Source organism: Plasmodium gallinaceum, assembly GCF_900005855.1.
Source record: "Plasmodium gallinaceum strain 8A genome assembly, contig: PGAL8A_v1_98, whole genome shotgun sequence".
Lineage (NCBI taxonomy): Eukaryota > Apicomplexa > Aconoidasida > Haemosporida > Plasmodiidae > Plasmodium > Plasmodium gallinaceum.
The window spans coordinates 1,111,338-1,129,243 of NW_021628265.1; the positions used below are offsets into that span (position 1 = coordinate 1,111,338).

The 17,906-nt window shown below is 17.4% G+C and overlaps 5 protein-coding genes across 5 annotated transcripts; 2 read left to right on the forward strand and 3 right to left on the reverse strand.

Moving 5' to 3' along the window:
- Positions 1-464: 464 nt before the first annotated feature.
- Positions 465-875, forward strand: MBF1 (multiprotein bridging factor type 1, putative; the record flags this gene model as incomplete). Its single annotated transcript, XM_028672602.1, has 1 exon — positions 465-875. One exon carries the CDS (start codon positions 465-467, stop codon positions 873-875), a length of 411 nt encoding a protein of 136 aa, XP_028529138.1.
- A 721-nt stretch (positions 876-1,596) lies between these two features.
- On the reverse strand, positions 1,597-6,308 carry PGAL8A_00355200 (6-phosphofructokinase, putative; the record flags this gene model as incomplete). Its single annotated transcript, XM_028672603.1, has 5 exons — positions 1,597-1,683; positions 1,766-1,840; positions 2,067-2,586; positions 2,787-4,534; positions 4,812-6,308. The coding sequence occupies 5 exons, from the start codon at positions 6,306-6,308 to the stop codon at positions 1,597-1,599; spliced, it is 3,927 nt and encodes a 1,308-aa protein (XP_028529139.1).
- A 1,572-nt stretch (positions 6,309-7,880) lies between these two features.
- Positions 7,881-10,183, reverse strand: GGPPS (geranylgeranyl pyrophosphate synthase, putative; the record flags this gene model as incomplete). Its single annotated transcript, XM_028672604.1, has 11 exons — positions 7,881-7,933; positions 8,022-8,047; positions 8,189-8,349; positions 8,430-8,528; positions 8,629-8,714; positions 8,899-9,170; positions 9,272-9,343; positions 9,438-9,525; positions 9,641-9,739; positions 9,938-10,055; positions 10,127-10,183. The coding sequence occupies 11 exons, from the start codon at positions 10,181-10,183 to the stop codon at positions 7,881-7,883; spliced, it is 1,131 nt and encodes a 376-aa protein (XP_028529140.1).
- A 921-nt stretch (positions 10,184-11,104) lies between these two features.
- Positions 11,105-12,967, forward strand: PGAL8A_00355400 (conserved Plasmodium protein, unknown function; the record flags this gene model as incomplete). Its single annotated transcript, XM_028672605.1, has 1 exon — positions 11,105-12,967. One exon carries the CDS (start codon positions 11,105-11,107, stop codon positions 12,965-12,967), a length of 1,863 nt encoding a protein of 620 aa, XP_028529141.1.
- Positions 12,968-13,860: 893 nt separating this feature from the next.
- Positions 13,861-16,596, reverse strand: NOT2 (CCR4-NOT transcription complex subunit 2, putative; the record flags this gene model as incomplete). Its single annotated transcript, XM_028672606.1, has 1 exon — positions 13,861-16,596. The coding sequence occupies one exon, from the start codon at positions 16,594-16,596 to the stop codon at positions 13,861-13,863; it is 2,736 nt and encodes a 911-aa protein (XP_028529142.1).
- Positions 16,597-17,906: the final 1,310 nt, after the last annotated feature.

The following is a 17,906-nucleotide window of genomic DNA, read 5'->3' on the forward strand; positions in this document are numbered from 1 at the left end:
GAAAAAAAAAAAAAAAAATAAACTGTTATTTAAATAAAATTATTAACAATATTTCTTTTTTTTTTTAATAATAGATATCATAAATTAGTAAGTGTAATAAATATATATATAAATATGTATATAATGACAAAACTGTTTTAAAAAAAGTTATGAAAAAAAAAAAAAAAAATAAATAAAATTAAGAAAAAAATACGAGTAAATTATTTTTGTAATATTTCATTTGTTTTTTTTTAATTTATTTTTTTTTTATTTTCTTTTTCTTAATAAAATTACTTAAAAATTAAAATAAAGATTTATAATATATTTAAATGTTTGTTTATTTCTATGAATGAAATTTTTAGCGAATAAATTTTTATTTATATTTCTTATTTTTTTAATATTTGGATTTTTTTAAATTATATATAATTTTTTTTTTTCCTTTTTAACCTTTTCATATATACAATTATTCTTTTAAAAATAATTCAATGGATCATCAAGACATTAAACCTGTTATATGGCATAAAACTGAGAAAAAAACAAAACCAAAAAATATTGAAGAAGCCCGAAAGTTAGGTATTGACGTAGAAATTGAAAAAAAGTATTTTGGTGGAAAAAACAAATCAAGTAAAGGAAATTTAATAATAGAAAATAAAGCAAAAATTGAACAGGAAAATGAAAATTTTAAGATTGATCGTGTTACACCAACATTTTCAAGAGCTTTGCAACAAGCCAGAATGAATAAAAAATTAACACAAGCTCAATTAGCTAGATTAATTAATGAAAGTGAAACTGTAATAAAAGAATATGAAAATGGAAAAGCAATACCAAATAATGTTATTATTCAAAAATTAAATAAAGTTCTAGGTGTTAATTTACCATCACCAAAAAAAAAATAAAATTTAAAAGAATAGAGAGAAAAAAAAAAAAAAAAATATAAATGATATAAAAATTCATTAGAATAATATTCTTTATTTACTTTTTGTGTCTATTTTAAAATAGTTCAAATCATATATATAAATATATATATATATATATACGAATTAAATAATTTTTATAAAAATACATTATAATATTAAATGTGGTATGATGTTGAGAAAGCTTTACATTTTTAAATAATAATATTTATATTATTATAATGGTTATAAAATAATATATTAATATAAAACTATTTATTTAATTACCAAAAAAAAAAAAAAAAAAAAAAAAAAAAAAAAAACTAGCATATTTGAGTAATTTTAATTATCCAGCTTTTACTATAATTATTAAATATCATGTTCTTTTTTAATTTTTTTTTTATACGTGATTTTTTTTTTTTTTTTTTTTACGATTTTTATATTACATATTTATTTTATATATTTATATTTTAAAATTAATAAAATTTTTTACTTAAAAAAAAAAAAAAAAAATAAAAGGAAATATGAATTAATAATACTCTCTCTATAACGAAGTGAAAATTTTCTTTCTTTTTTTTTTTTTTTTTTTTTTTTTTTTTTTTTTTTNTTTTTTTTTTTTTTTTTTTTTTTTTTTTTCTCTTTTTTTTTTTGTAATTTTAAATGTAAATAAAAATTGTATAAAAAAAAAATAATTTATTATTATGTAAATATTCTTTTTTTTTTTTTAAAACATATGTGAACATCCAATGCTGTCTGGATTTATGCTATGTTGTACTGGTCCTACATAAATGTAACTGTCACTATATGCCCACTTATAAAAAGAAAAATAAAAAAGTAATAAATGTACATATAAGTATATATTTATATATTTTTTAATTTGTTTTTTTGTTTACTGTATTCGCATTATGCTTAATAGTAGCCATTAAACTTGATTTCACTGATATAGGAACAGGTGCAACATAAGGATACTGTTAAAAAAAAAAAAAAAAAATTCAAAAAATAAAATTAAAATATATATAATTTAACACAAAAGAAAAAAAAAAAAAAAAAAACTTTAAATGCTAAGATTAATGATAAAACAAATGAAAAATAAAATGGATATAGAAAAAAAAATTGTGAATATTAAAATTAGGAATAACATAAAGAAAGAAACTAAAAACTGAAAATAATAATTCTTTCTTCTTTATTTCATACTTTATTAAAATATCCATTGCTGTCTTTGTTATTTATAAAGTAAAAACCTGGATATAGTGAACTACTCCAGTTGCTTTTATTTAAATTTAAATGCCTAATTGACGTAACATAATTAACTAGATCATTTTCAACAGCTATACCTGCTAGCAAACCATGAGAAAATGCTAATGAATTATCAAAATGAGTTGGGAAGTAACAGTTGATTTCTGTATCAATATTTTTAATTATTGTTTGAAAATGTAATATATAATCTATATCACTATATACTTTTATGTTTTTTATTGTTATTTGACTCGATACTGTATTCATATGCTTTTTATAACAATAGAGTTCATTATTTTCTTTTGATTTTTTCATTAATTCTTTTATATATTTTTTTATTCCATTTATTAGCATTAATTCAAAGTTTGAATCTATATCTTCATTTTCTCTTTTTTCTTTTTTTAATAACTTATCTTTAACTGAATGAGTACATATTTTGAGTAATTCCATACTTTCTTTTTTTAAAATTTTTTCATACCTAAAAACATATTATATATATATATATAAATTTATTTATTTGAGGTTTTAGATTATGTAAATAAATATGTAGCATATAAAATTTTATTTATAAGAATTTATATCTACAAGTATACATAAAACATAAAAATTTTTTTTTTTTTTATTCCTGTAATTATGTTTTATATAATTTTTTATAAATTTTTTTTTAATGGTAATTACTTTTCTGGTATTACAACATTATTTATAAGTTCATCTAATTCTTCTATATTTTTTATTTTATCATCAACATCTTTGCATAATTCATAAAAATCATTAATGCAATAAATTAAATTAGAACTGAATAGTATTACACCGTAATATTTCATTCTATTAATTCTTTCTATAATAATTAAAGACATATTTTCTATTATTGTACTTAAGTTAGTTAATTGATTTGCTACACATTCACCAATATAGCATATATTACAATGAGTTTCTAATTGAATTGATAAAATCAAGGAAGACGAAATATTAGTATGAACCTTTATAAAATAATAATATTTATTTAAGTTTAAGCAGTTACTTTGTAAATTACTTACAATATGACTAATATTACAAATCATTGAATGGTATCCAATACTACATTCGATCAGATTTTTATCAAAACTGTTATATAAGGAAATAGGGACAGTTATAATTTTTATATTTACTTTTTTATTTATAAAAATATCATTTAGTATATTCATAATTGATATTACCTTTTCATCACCTATGAAAACTAAGTTTGTAATGCTATTTTTTCTACAATTTTCAATTATTTTTTGAACATATTCTTCTTTTATCAAATCATATATATATAATTTTTCAGTATCATTTTTATTATATTCTAAATTAACTCCTAATAGTGGAAATCCACCCAAATTTGTTGAATTCTTTAAATTATTATCATTAATTATGCATATATCATTATTTAATAGTCCTCTCAAACCTCTAATAAATCCAATTAACTTAAAATTATTAATAGACAACCGCTGATGTAAACCAACTAATATATTATTACTACCAGGTGTACAATGAGAAAGTAATACAACTCCAATGTTTCTAGAATATGTTGATATTCTCAGATTTTGTTTTAAATTCAAAGAATTTTCTTGTATCATATAAAATTCTTTAATTTTATTAATATGAAGAAAAGAATTATAATTTAACTTATTTTCAAAACCGTTGTTAATGTATGTAATTCTTGTATTATGTCTTACTAAGGTAGTGTTAAATTTTATTACAGATTTAATTAATGTTCTCTCAATTTCAGATAAATTATTAGAACTTCTGTAATAATTGCAAATAAAGTTATTTTTATTTTCATTTTTATTTTCATCTAACTCCAAATATTCATTTTTTAACCCAGATATAGTAAAATTTATTTGATTAAATACATTATTTTGTTTCATATTTAAATTCACACAATCATTAATAAAAAAACCATTTATTTTTTTAGGAGAATATAATGAATCGTTATATTCTATAGGAAAGTTATTTTCGTATTGAATTCCGCATAATATTCTATAATTGTCTTCATATAAATAATGAGAACGATATTTTTTATATTTTAAAAAATAATTATTATATAAATCTACTTTTCTCCTTTTTATAGAAAATTCATCTTTATTTTCTTTATCTTTATTGTTTTTAATGGACATTAAACTGCATATTGGTACTCCAAATATTTGTATATTATTCACATTATATAATAAATCTTTCAAATTTTTAATTACACAAATATAACCGTTATACTTTTTTTCTATTATTTCAACACAGCTAAATCCTAAAATATAACTATAAGCACAATCAAAATTTGTAGGTAAGGAGCAAGTAATTTCATTTCCATAAGAGTGAGAAATAAATTCTAAATCATTCATTTCTTTTTCTTCTTCTATCTTTTTTTTAACAAAATAAAGTAATAATTTTTCTACATTTAAGCGGGAGTACTAATATATATAAAAAAAAAAAAAAAAAAAAAAAAAGGAAATTTTAAATTTTAATAATTTTAATGAAAAATACAACAATATAAATTACATATATATATAATCTTATTTTAAAAATAATAATTATATTCATAGCTATAGCTTAAATGTATATAAATATCATGATTATTTATATTATATATTTCTATTTATTTTTACCAACATATATTTATAATTAATACATATAATTGAAAAAATATTAAATTTTCAATAGTAAAAAAGTTAAAAATAATTAATTTACTTGAAAATTATTATTAGAAAGAGCTTCCATTAGTAGTTGATTTTGAAAAAATTGAGGGAATGAAAGAAATAATTCATAATGTTCTTTAATTAGATAATTACTTAGAATATTCTTAACTTCATGTAAGTTATTTATATTATTTTTTATGTGGTCTTTCTTAATTTGTGTGATAGAATTTACTAACATTTTGAATTCTATAACCTTTTTAAGAATTCCTTCAGGTATTATTATTATACCATATTTCTTATTATAATCTTTATACCTTTTCTTTATAACATCAGTTATAAAATTAATAATATCTTTTAACGTTATTCTTTTATTTTTTATTTCTTCACTTATTAAGACTATATTAGCTCTTGTTTGTAAGAAACATTCTAATGCAATATGACTTGAGGAGTTTCCAATGATTTTTACAAAATGATATCCTTTTAAATATGTTTGCATGTGTGACATCAAGTAGCTTATATATTGACAGTAGCTAAATACTGTAGTATCAAAACCTAATGAACATTCAATATATTCATTTTTCAATTCGTTATATACAGTTTTCGGTGCACTTATTATTGCAGTTTTAATAAGTTTTTTCTTTTGTTTAGGGAATTTCTTTTTTATCTCTTCATCACTTAAATCACTTATAATTTCGTATGTTATATCTTCTCTTTCAATATCTTCTTTTTCATTATCTTGATGATTAAATATTCCATTTTGATAATCCCCTTTATTTGTATCGTTAGATAATTTCTCTGTTTTCATTTTGTCTATTTGCTTCATCTTTTCATCGGATAATTTGTAAATATTTTCAAAATATTCTGCTAATAAAGCAATTTTACTATTACTGTCAACTCCTCCAACAATGATTAACCCATTTAAATTTAAATGTCTACATATTTTAAAACATTTTTTTTTATCGATTTCATCAGTTATATTCAATATGCTACTTTTTATCATATCAAAACCACCAATATTTCTGAACATACTTATATATTCATTTTTTAATTCCATTAAGTTATATGTTTTTAAACCTTCAAAACCATTTAAAAATCCATATAAAATATTTTTTTTATTTTTCTTTTTTAAATTATCCAAAACACCACAAATTATATTATGCCCACCTGGTGCTTGAATTCCTGTTAATAAAATTCCTACTTTCAAAATATCATCGCATTTATATATGTCTATCATTTCTTTAAGAAAAGAATTCCCAGTATAGTTACAAGTAGAGATTTCTGTTGATATTTTTGTTGAATATGTTTCATTTAATATTTTTCTGGTACTACTGTTTAAAGAACAATTTTCAGAACTCAATTTAATTATTGGTTTTTCAATTGTATTTGGAAAATTTTTTTTTAGTAATTCTTTTTCTTTTTCCTCTATTAGATTATTTTCTTCTTCTTTTATAATAATTTTATTTTTCAATATTCCAGGTAAAGTTATTCTATGCTTTCTTCTTTCTTCTTGCAATTCACTTAAATGTTTTTTTGCATTTTCTATATCCATTATTTGGAAGTATTTATATAGTAAAAATCATAAAATAATAAAAATAAAACAGTATATATAGTGATAGTTGTAAGAATACTTTATATTAGAATCCTTAAAATATCTAAAAAAAGGTTATAAAAAAGAAAGAAATTAAAAAAAAAGGTAAATATTTAAAAAGTCCATATATGATATTATTAAAATATTATAGAAAATACCAATTTTACACTTAAAAAAATTATTGGTTAAAACGAAAAATAATTAAAATTTAAAATAAAAAATGAATAAATTACAATGTGCAAAATAAATTATATTTAATTACTCTATTAAATAAAAGTTTTACTTAAATCTATATCTAGGTATAAATTATGAATAGAAACAAAAAAAAAAAAACAAAAAATAAAATAAATAAATAAAAGAATAAATATAATAGATAGAATTATTAGATTTATGAAAAGAAAATAATTATATTTGTAATTCTGTTAAATCTGGAAGGATAAAAAAAAAAAAAAAAAGGCACATGTAATTATAATTTTATTAAAATTGTAAGAGTATAGATATATATATTTATATATATCGTTTTATTATATTATTAAATATGTGAATAAATAATTAAAATATCATAATATGAAGTATATTTCAAAATAAAACAAAGCAAAATATAATAAATATTTATTCCTTGCATTGTTATTAATGTAATACACAGAATTAAACTATTGATAATAGATGTATAAAAGTAAATGAACTTGACTTGTTTAGCTTTTGTATATTTTAAAATTTTAAATTTAGAAATAATGAATATAAAAATAAAAAATAAGATTGTTTACAAAGCACATATAATAATATATATTGGATATATAAAATATAAAAATATAAAATATGTGAAAAGATGAAAAATAAGGAATAAACAATAAAAAAAACAATAAGTTTTTCGATTTTAATATTTTAATTTATTAGCAATTTACTACTCTTTTATCAAAAAATAAGTAGTTTCAAAAAAAAAAAAAAAAATATATATATATATGACCATATATATTCCTTTGTTAATATAATTATTGATAAAATATATTGTAATAATATGTAGAATAACTTAACATTAGTATAGATATATAAGATAATATTCCTAAAATCGAAAGAAAAATTGTCTATAACATATTTTTACAAAAACTACTATTCATATTTTAAGGTAAATATAATTAAATGAAAAAGTTCGTTTAAGAAAGAATTATCTTATAACCTATTTTTAAAATACTTATTTATAAGTTTAACATCTTCAAAAAAAAAAAAAAAAAAAAAAAAAACTAAAAATTATACATTATATTTTGTAGCATACAAAAAAATTCAAGTTATATTTCAATAAATGAATATAAAATATATATATATATTTTGAATAATTCAATGATGTTATAAGAAAATAAAAAAAATAAAGAATTTTATGATTAGTATAGAAAAAATAAAAATATTTTATTTAATGGCTATTTTATATTCAATATATTTTAATGTATATACAATAAAAATCAGTCATATTATTTTTTGTAGTAGTTATAAAAAAAAAAAAAAAAAAAAAAAAAAAAAATAAATTAACGGTAGCTGTTATGCACCAGTAAATAATATTTCCATCAAATATTTCAAGACATATTCTATACCTATAAATAATTATGCAAAAAAAATAAAATAAAAATAAAATAAATAAAATTAATATCAATTTTTATTTAAAACTTAAACATGATTTACCTTCATGGTGTATGTTGTTTATAGCTCTAAAAAAAAAAAAAAAAAAAAAGTATACAATAAGTAAAAAGATAAATTAATATATATAATAAATATGTATATATATACAAAGAATTACAAAATTAATAATAAATATATAAATTTTTTTTTTTTTTTTTTGTATATTTTACATCAATATTTTTTCCTTTTGTTCTTTTTCATATTCCTTATAATAATACTTAATATTATATTGTTCGTATAAATTATCAATAATTTTTACGCATGCTATATTACTTTTTCCATAATTCTTAATTATTTTAGTTTTGTCTTCTTCAGTACATAATTCGAACGTCTGAAATACAGAATATCAGATTTAAAAAATTTATATATAAAAATAAATAATGAAGTAATATATTCTTAGTTTTTAAATACTTTTATTAATGGCCAAGTTAATTTATTGTTTTGTATATCCGATCCAACTTTTCCTGTTTTTTTAGTATCACCAAATGCATCTAAATAGTCATCATGAACCTAAAGGATAAAAAAAAAAAACATTTAATTAGTTAAAAAATAAAGAATTTAAAAATATAAAAAAATAAAATAATTTCAAGAAATTTTAAAATGTACATACTTGAAAATATTCTCCCATTAAAATAGAAATATCTTCAATCTTTTTGTATATTAAATTATCAATTGATATTCCTGCTAATTGCATTCCTAAAAAAAAAAAAAAATATTTTTTTAAAAAAAGTAAAAATATAGTTAAACAAAAAAAGAAGATTCAATAAAAATAACAAATTTTTCAAAATTAAAAAGAAATCTAATATAAAAAGATAAAGACAGAAAAAAATAAATTATAAAAACATATATATATTTTTATATATAATTGATACAAACTAACCACAAACAATAGGTAAGAAAAAGGAGTAATAGGCAGTTTTATGAATAACTATATTTTTATAAACCTTAAAATTAACCATATTAACATTAATTTTTGATTGTTCTCGTATGTCAATATCATTAATATCAATATTTTTATTTATATCAGAATATTTTTCAGAAAATATATTGGTATCCAAATGTTGACCAATTATTGTCTTTAAGGTTGCATCTCTAAAAGAATTAATAATATCGACATAACAACTTTCATTTCGTATATATATTTCAATTAATCTAACAGAAAAAAGAAAAAAAAAAAAAAAAAAAAGTATGGGATAAAAAAAAAAAAATAACTTATTTTGTTATATTTTGTTTTTATTTTTTTTCTAAATAACTTATATATAGCATTGTATAAAAATAGAACATCATTTACAGCATTTTTTGTTTCTACATCTTTTAATAAATACCTTTTGAAAAAAAAAAAAAAAAAAAGACAAAAATTAAAATATATATATATATATATATTTACTTTTACTAAATTATATTAAAATTGAATTATACCAACAAAATTTATTTCTTCTAGTTTCTCCTTTATCCATTATATCGTCAGCTACTAAAAATGATGCTTGCAAAATTTCTATACACCAAGCTAAAAAAGAAATAATATATAATATATAATAATATAATATATAATTTTTTTTATTAATATAATTTTTATGATTTTCATTCATTATAGCTTGTTGTATCTCTCTTAAAATAAAAACCTAAGCAGGCTGCTTTCTCCCATTCAGAACTGTTAATGTCTCTATTTTTTACATATTCATAAATTAATATTACTAGAATACCTCTATTATTTTTTCCACCTGTTAAAACATAAAAAAAAAAAAAAAAATACATTTTTGTTAATAATTTTGTTATATTTTCTTTTTTTTATTTTAAATTATCTTTTGAATCATTCAAACATTTATAATATTTCATCATAAGATTTAACACACTTTTTTTTTTTTTTTTTTTTTTTTAAACAAATATAATATTCCATCTATTTTAATTCTTTATTATACCTAAACAATTATAATCAAATAAAAGTTTATAATATTTTGAAATAATATGTTTTATATCATCCTCTAATGTGTAATCATTAATATAGCTCAAAACGGAATCCCTATATTTGTCATACATCTATATAAAAGGAAAAAAAAAATTAAAATTAATATTTCAAACTTCTTATATCTAATATATTCCATTATTACACTTCTAAAAAAAGCTAGCCCACTGTCCGAATCCTCATTTTTTGATTCTTTTTCCATTTTTTTTTTTTTTTTTTTTTTTTCCCTTTAAATTAGTAAATAATTTAGAATAGTTAATTTTATTTGTATTTTTATATAAGAGAAAACATAAATTTTAAAGTTGTATAATACTCCTTATTTATTTTACTTGAATAAAAAAAAAATATTTTTTTTTTTTAGGTTAAACTTTGTAAAAAAAAAAAAAAAATTATTATATATAATTCTATACGTTCAAGGATAAAATAAAAAAAAATACTTTCATGGTATAAATATTTATTTAGGTTAATATATGCATGTTCTTTAGAAAAATATACACTTTTTATAGAACAAAGAGAGAATAATTTCTATATTAAAATATTGGTGTATATATTATTAAAAAAAATATACTTATTAATATATTATTAATATAAAATAAAGCGAAACTTTTATTAGTCATATAAGAAAAAAAAAAAAAAAAAAAAAATTAAAATGAAATAAATCTTTTTTTCTTGTAAATAATTTTGATCTATGCTCATAAAATAACATTTCACATATTTATTTAAATTAAAAAAAAAAAAAAAAAATAAATATAAAAGATAAACAAAAATTTCTATGTATATATATTTAGTTATTTTAAATATTTAAGAAAAAATGAGAAGAAAGAAAAAAAAAAATCCTATAAAAAAGTATAAGTAGAAAAATAATATTTTTATATGTATTTATATGGATTTATTAATTTTGGCAGTGAGTACATTGATGTAAAAAAGTAAAAATATAATTTTATATAATGTATAAAATTGGTATAAAAATTATTAAAGCATATATTTATGTAATGAAATCATAGATATAAGAAATAAAATATGCTAGATAAATATATATAACTTAATAAACCAAAGGAGGAAATATAAAAAACAAAAAAAAAATTGATGTATTTTATTTTGAAAATTCCTTATTTTTTAAAGGATGGACAGTGATATAATTGATGAAGAATTTATATATGGAAAAAATATAGAAAAAATAAAAAAAAAAAAAGAATTAATTTTAGACTGTTTAAAATCTGTAGTTGACCCAGATTTAAAAAAAAATATAGTAGAATTAAATTTTATTCGTAATCTAAAAATTCATGAAAATGATAGTAAAAAATATTTAGTGAATTTTGATTTAAATTTAACAACCCCTGCTTGTCCAGTTAAAGATGATTTAGTCTCAGAATGCAAAAAAAAACTTGGTATATATGAATGGATAGAAGAAATAAACATTAATACAACATTTATAAATTTTAATGACAAAAAAAAAAAAACCAATAAAATTGAAAATATTATATTAGTATATAGTTGTAAAGGAGGAGTAGGAAAATCTTTTTTTTCAGTTAATTTTTCTTACTATTTAAAAAAAAAGGGAGCATCGGTTGGACTTTTAGATGCTGATATTAATGGACCAAGTTTACCCACATTATTGCCATTTGAATATACATATGCTAAATTTAAAAGAATTGAAAAAAAAAAAAAAAAAAGTAATAAAATTTTTTATGAAAAGGAAAAAAAAAACAAAAAAGATTCTTCCGATATTATTAAAAAAGAGAGCTTAGGAGACTTATATTTTTTTGATACAAATTTAAATGAAGAAATTGATTTAGAACAAGAAAAAGAAGAATCAAGAAAAAAAATAAAGGAACAAAATAATAATAAAGAAACTTATAAATACATAGATAATAAAAGTAAAATGAAAAATGGCAGAAATAATCTTATGTATCATGATGATAATATTATAAATAATGGTATACATAGAAATGATTATGACTCCTATGATGAAGAAAATAAAGATAATATTAATGAGAAAGATGATATTGAAGATAGCTCATCTATAATTGAACCATTAATGTATAATGGTGTTAAATTAATGTCGTATGCATATATAAAGAACAAAAGCAATTTAGGATTTGCCTCATTTAGAGGTCCCATATTAAATGAGTTAATAAAAGAATTTTTAAATAATGTAGATTGGGGTATCTTAGATTATTTAATCATTGATATGCCACCAGGAACAAATGATATACATTTAAATTTATTTGAATCTGAAAAAATTGATGGTATAATTATGATAAGTACGCCAAATGATTTATCAATTAATGATGTAGAAAAAGGATTAAACATGTGTAATTATTTTAATATCCCCATTGTTAGTTTAATTATAAATATGAATTATTTTGTATGTGATAATTGTGATAAGAAACATTATATTTTTAATAATGGTAATATTGAATCTCTGAAAAAGAAAATTAATAATATATATGAAATTCCTTTTCATTCTTTATTATCTAAAAATGTTTATTATAATAACCATGATAATCAAAAAAAGTTCCCATTTATTTTAGCCTATGAAAACCACTTTTTAATTGATAAATTAGAATATATTTTTCAAAGTATTATAAGAGAAATTTCTATTTTAAAATATAACCATACATTAAATTTACCATCTTTGCAGATTTACAATAAAAATTATATTCAATTATGTTTCGATACTATGGAAAATAAGTATGTTTTTTCAGAAGACGTATTAATATGTCATATTAAAGTTGTAAGATTAAAATGTAAATGTGATATATGTAACTTAAAAAAAAAAAATAACAAAAAGATTGTATTAGATTATAATTTATACATAAAAGAAATAATAAAATTAGGTATTTATAATGTTAAAATTATTTGGTCCGATAATCATGTTTCTATATATTCATATGCTTATTTAAAACATATTTTTCAAAAAAAAAGATTAAATAACAGTAGTATATATTGTCAATCTAACAATAATAAAAATTATGAATGGTAACAAATACATTATATATATATTTATTTATTTATTTATTTTTTTTTTTTTTATTTTTTTTTTTTTGTGTGTGTTTATATTTTAATACATTTGTTTTGTTTTCTTTTTATAAATATTTTTATTTATAAAAAATATGAGAAACATATTATTTATTTTAATTATATATACATTATTATCATATAATACTATTTTTTTTAAGAGAATTTTTTCTTCATTATTTATAGCTTTTTTTTATAAGTTTTTTTTAAAACTATTTATTCTGTTTGTCATTTTATATATATATTAATTATTTTTAATTAAATATTTTTGAAGCATAAAATTAAAAGAAAAATAAATATACAAAAAATATTCAAAATTTGTTATATAGTTTAAAAAGTTTATAAAAAGAAATAAAATCATTTATTTTTATTTTATTTTTGTTTCCACTAAAAAGAATAATAAATAATATGGAAAAAAAATAAAAAAATATTTGTATATATCTACGTAAGTACAATATATTTTTATGTATTCAACATCTGTTAAAATTTTTTTTTTAATATACAAATAATAAGATAAAAATATTGTTATTTTATGTAAATATAATTTTTGAATATACAACATGAATTATATAAATAAATACATAACATGTAATTAAATCAGAGAGGGAAATAGTCATAATAAATAAAAATATAAAAAAATAATCAAGTATAAAAAAGGTGAGAAATTATGTAACAATTATAAGTATACAAAACTATTTATATTAAACAAATAGTGTAAATAAGTTTGATTTATATTTGTTCTATTTTTCCTTCATTAGTTACTTTTTTTTTTTTTTTTTTTTTTTTGTGTGTGTGTGTTTATGTAATGTGCATATGTACATGTGATTTTCCATAATTATAATAAATTAGTATAGATATTTAATTTTTTATTTCATTATAAGAGTTACTTGAAATTTTGTTGCTTATTTTATTATTGTTTATGTTTGATTCAATATTTTTGTTATTATTTGATTGGTTAATGTTATAATAAGATTGTAATTTAATTATATGTTCAATACATTTAGTAACATCTTCTACATTCATTATATCTCCTATATTCAAAAAATCATCATATGTTTTCTTTGACCATGTAAGTGGATCAAAATATACCCATGATGAACATTTTTCTAAGTTCGTATAATTAGAGGAATTATTAGGTGTAAACCATTTTTTATAAATAATATGATATAACCATTTTCTTATGTAAAGTTCTGAAGCTGCATAAGCTTGTAGTACATCTCTTGGTAAATTATAAAAAATATAAAATAATGTTTCCGTTTGTAATTTTAACAATAAAGATAAACGGATTTGGAATTGAGTATTTAAATAGGAATTTGGTTTTATGAAATAATCGTCTTTATTAGTGGGATCATCAGATAAAGGTGATGAAAAAGATGAAAAAAGAAAATCAGGAGAATTTAAATTTAATCCTAAAGTTGTTAAATCTGTTCCTAAAGCTAATATATTTAAATGAGGATCTGTCATTTTAATAACCTTTAATATTCCTAATAGTCCATAATTATTTCTATTATACCTTTTTGATCTTTCTGTTGTCTCATATAATATTTCTTCTAATGTTAAATTTTCTTCACCCTTTTTATCATCTATTTCTTTATTATTATTTATTTTATTTTTCTCAGTTATTTCTTCTTTATTATATATTTCTTCATTATCTATTTCTCTTTTATTAGTTTCTTCTTTATTCAACTGTTCTTTAGGTATCATTTTTTCTTTATTTTCATCCTCTTCATTATTCATTTCTTTTTCATCTTGTTTTTTTTTAATTATCTCTTCTTTTTCATTTTTTCTTTTACTTATTTCCTCTTTTGTACTTTTCTTGTTAAAAAATTCTTCTCTGTTTGTTTCTTTTTCTTTTCCTTTCTTATTATGAATATCTTCCTTATTCATTTCTTTTTCTATATTTTTTTTTTTATTTGCTTCTTTAACTTTTTTTGCGTTATTTATAATATTATTTTCTTTATCTTTATTTTTCTTATTTTCCATATTGATATATAATTTATTAACATTATTATTATTATCATTATCGTTATCATTACCATTATTATTATTAATATTATTACTATTACTATTATTCACATTATTATTATTATTATTATTATCATTATTGTCATTATCATTATTATTATTATTATTATCATTATTATTATTATTATTATCATTATTATTATTATTATTATTATTATTATTATTATTATTATTAGTAGTAGTAGTAGTAGTAGTAGTAGTATTATTAGTATTATTATTATTAGTATTAGTATTATTGTTAGTATTATTAGTATTAGTATTAGTATTATTATTAGTATTATTAGTATTATTATTATTAGTATTATTATTATTAGTATTATTAGTATTATTATTATTGGTAGTAGTACTAGTAGTAGAAGTAATAGTAGTAGTATTAGTATTATTAGGATTATTATTACTATCATTAATATTATTATTATCACTATTACTATTATTATTATTAATATTAATACTATTATTATTAGTATTATTATTATTATTATTATTATTAGCATTATTATCACTATTATAATAGTGATTTAAGGTTTTTACTATCGTGAATTTATTGTTTTCTAAAGAATTTTTTTCATCTGTAGAACTAAAATCATTGTTATTTATGTTTGTTAAATTTATCTTAGATTTGATAATGGTATCATTTGTTTTTACAATCTTCTTATTCTTTTTATATTTTAAGTTATCTACATTAGTTTCATTATTAAGAATTACTTCATTTTTAGTATCATTTTTAGTTTTGTCAATATTTTTGTTACTATCTAATTTTATATATTTTTTTGATTCTATTTTTCCTATTTTATTATCATCATTATATAGGATGTTTTCAGTTTCATAATTTACCTTATTGTTATTAATTGAATTATCATAATTTAAAATGTCATTATCTGCATTATTGTTATAGTTATTATCATAACATGAATTATTTTTGATATGATCTTTTATAATATGATCTCCATTTTTGTTTTTTGTATTATTATTTTCTTTATTCTTGTCTTCGTTATCTTCTTTACTTTTATCTTCTGATAGATATGCTTTATTTTTATAGTTTATATTTTTATCCTCATCACCTTCATTATTACTATCCAAATCACTAACATCTTTTAGTTTAAATTCTGTAATTTTATTTTCTTTTATATTTATTTCTTCTTTTTTATTAATTTTATTTTTTTCATTTTTCTTCTTTTCTTTGTTTGATTTCTTATCTTTTTTATCATGCAATTCACTCAATATATCCTCTTTCATATTTGATAGTATTAAATTATTGTTTACTAAATTTGTGTTATGAGAATCCGAATATTCCACTTTATCTGAATACAAGTTGAAAGTCGAACTATTATTTGAACAATTTTCTACCTTATTTTCATAAATCAATTCATCATTGTCTGTTATATTTTTTTTAGTGTTATTTTCGTTTAATAAATCTGAGAACTGTTCATTAGTTTCACTATTTATATTATCAATATCGTTATCTTCACTTTTGCTATTCCCACCTAAATTTTTTTTTTTTTTTTTATATGTTAATTTTAAGGAATTTTTGCTTTTTTCTCTTTTTTTTTCTTTATTCCCTCTACCCATAATTCTTATATTTTATTTATATAATTTATATAAAATACTCTTCACAAGTAAGATATGAAAAATAAAAGATGTATATAGTGTGTTCAAAGTTCAATATGTTTTAACAAAAATTTTGTTATTGATATATATTTTTTTTTTTTCTTTACTTTTAATTTATTTTAAATTATTTATTTTTAATTTTATTCAAATTGTTTTAATTAATCTTGTGTTCTTCTTTTGTATCTTATCTTTTATTTTGTTATTTTATTTTATTTTATATATATATATATATATATTTTTTTTTTTTTTTTCTATTTTATTTCTATTATATATCTTTATTTTCTATTTTCACTTATGTTCTCATTTCATATAATTTTTTTTTCTTATTTTACATGTATTACATAATTGCACATAAAAATAGAGCTGTAATATACTTATAAATTTTTTTTTAATTCTCTAAAATATTCTTAGAAGATTGCAAATTTAAAAAAAGGGAAAAAAATTTAAATATCATAATGTAAAAATTTCCAGATTAAAAAAAAAAAAAATAAAATAAAAGTTATAGTAAAAAATCTTCTAGATTCACATACATTTGTATAAATTTATGTTTCTATTAATTTAAAAATAAAATGTATAAATTAAGATTATTGTATCCTTTCCCTTCTTTATTAAATTATATTGTTATATAAAACAATTACAAAATACAAGAGGAATAAAAAAAAAATAATATAAAATGAAATTAAAAGCACTTTTTAGTACCTTGAAACAATATTTTTAAAAATAAAGTCAATAAAAAGAGTTATATATATATATATATATATATATATATATATATATATATATAATATGGAAGATATATATAATATTTTAAACATAAAAGAGAAAATATCAAAATTTATATAAAATTTTAATTAATATCTTTATACATGTAAATGATAATTTGTGTGAAATAATAGAGGATACTACGATATATATTTTCCTTAATGACAAAAAAAAAAAAAAAAAAAAAAAAAAAAAAAAACAATAAATATCAATTATATATAATTAAGAATAATAACTAAAAGATAAATAATATAAATGTACACACTTTTTTTATTTTTTTTCTGATTATGTAATATCAGTTATTCAACATAAACAATTTTATTGATTAGATTTATCCTTTTATTATATAGATATAAGCAATAATATTATTTTATAATTATAATAATAATAACTTTTAAAATTATTATATAATTGAATTTTATTATTATCTATATTTATATTATGATAAAAACTTCATATGTTTTTGTTGCTCAAAAAAAAAAAAAAAAAAAAAAAAAAAAAAAAAATTT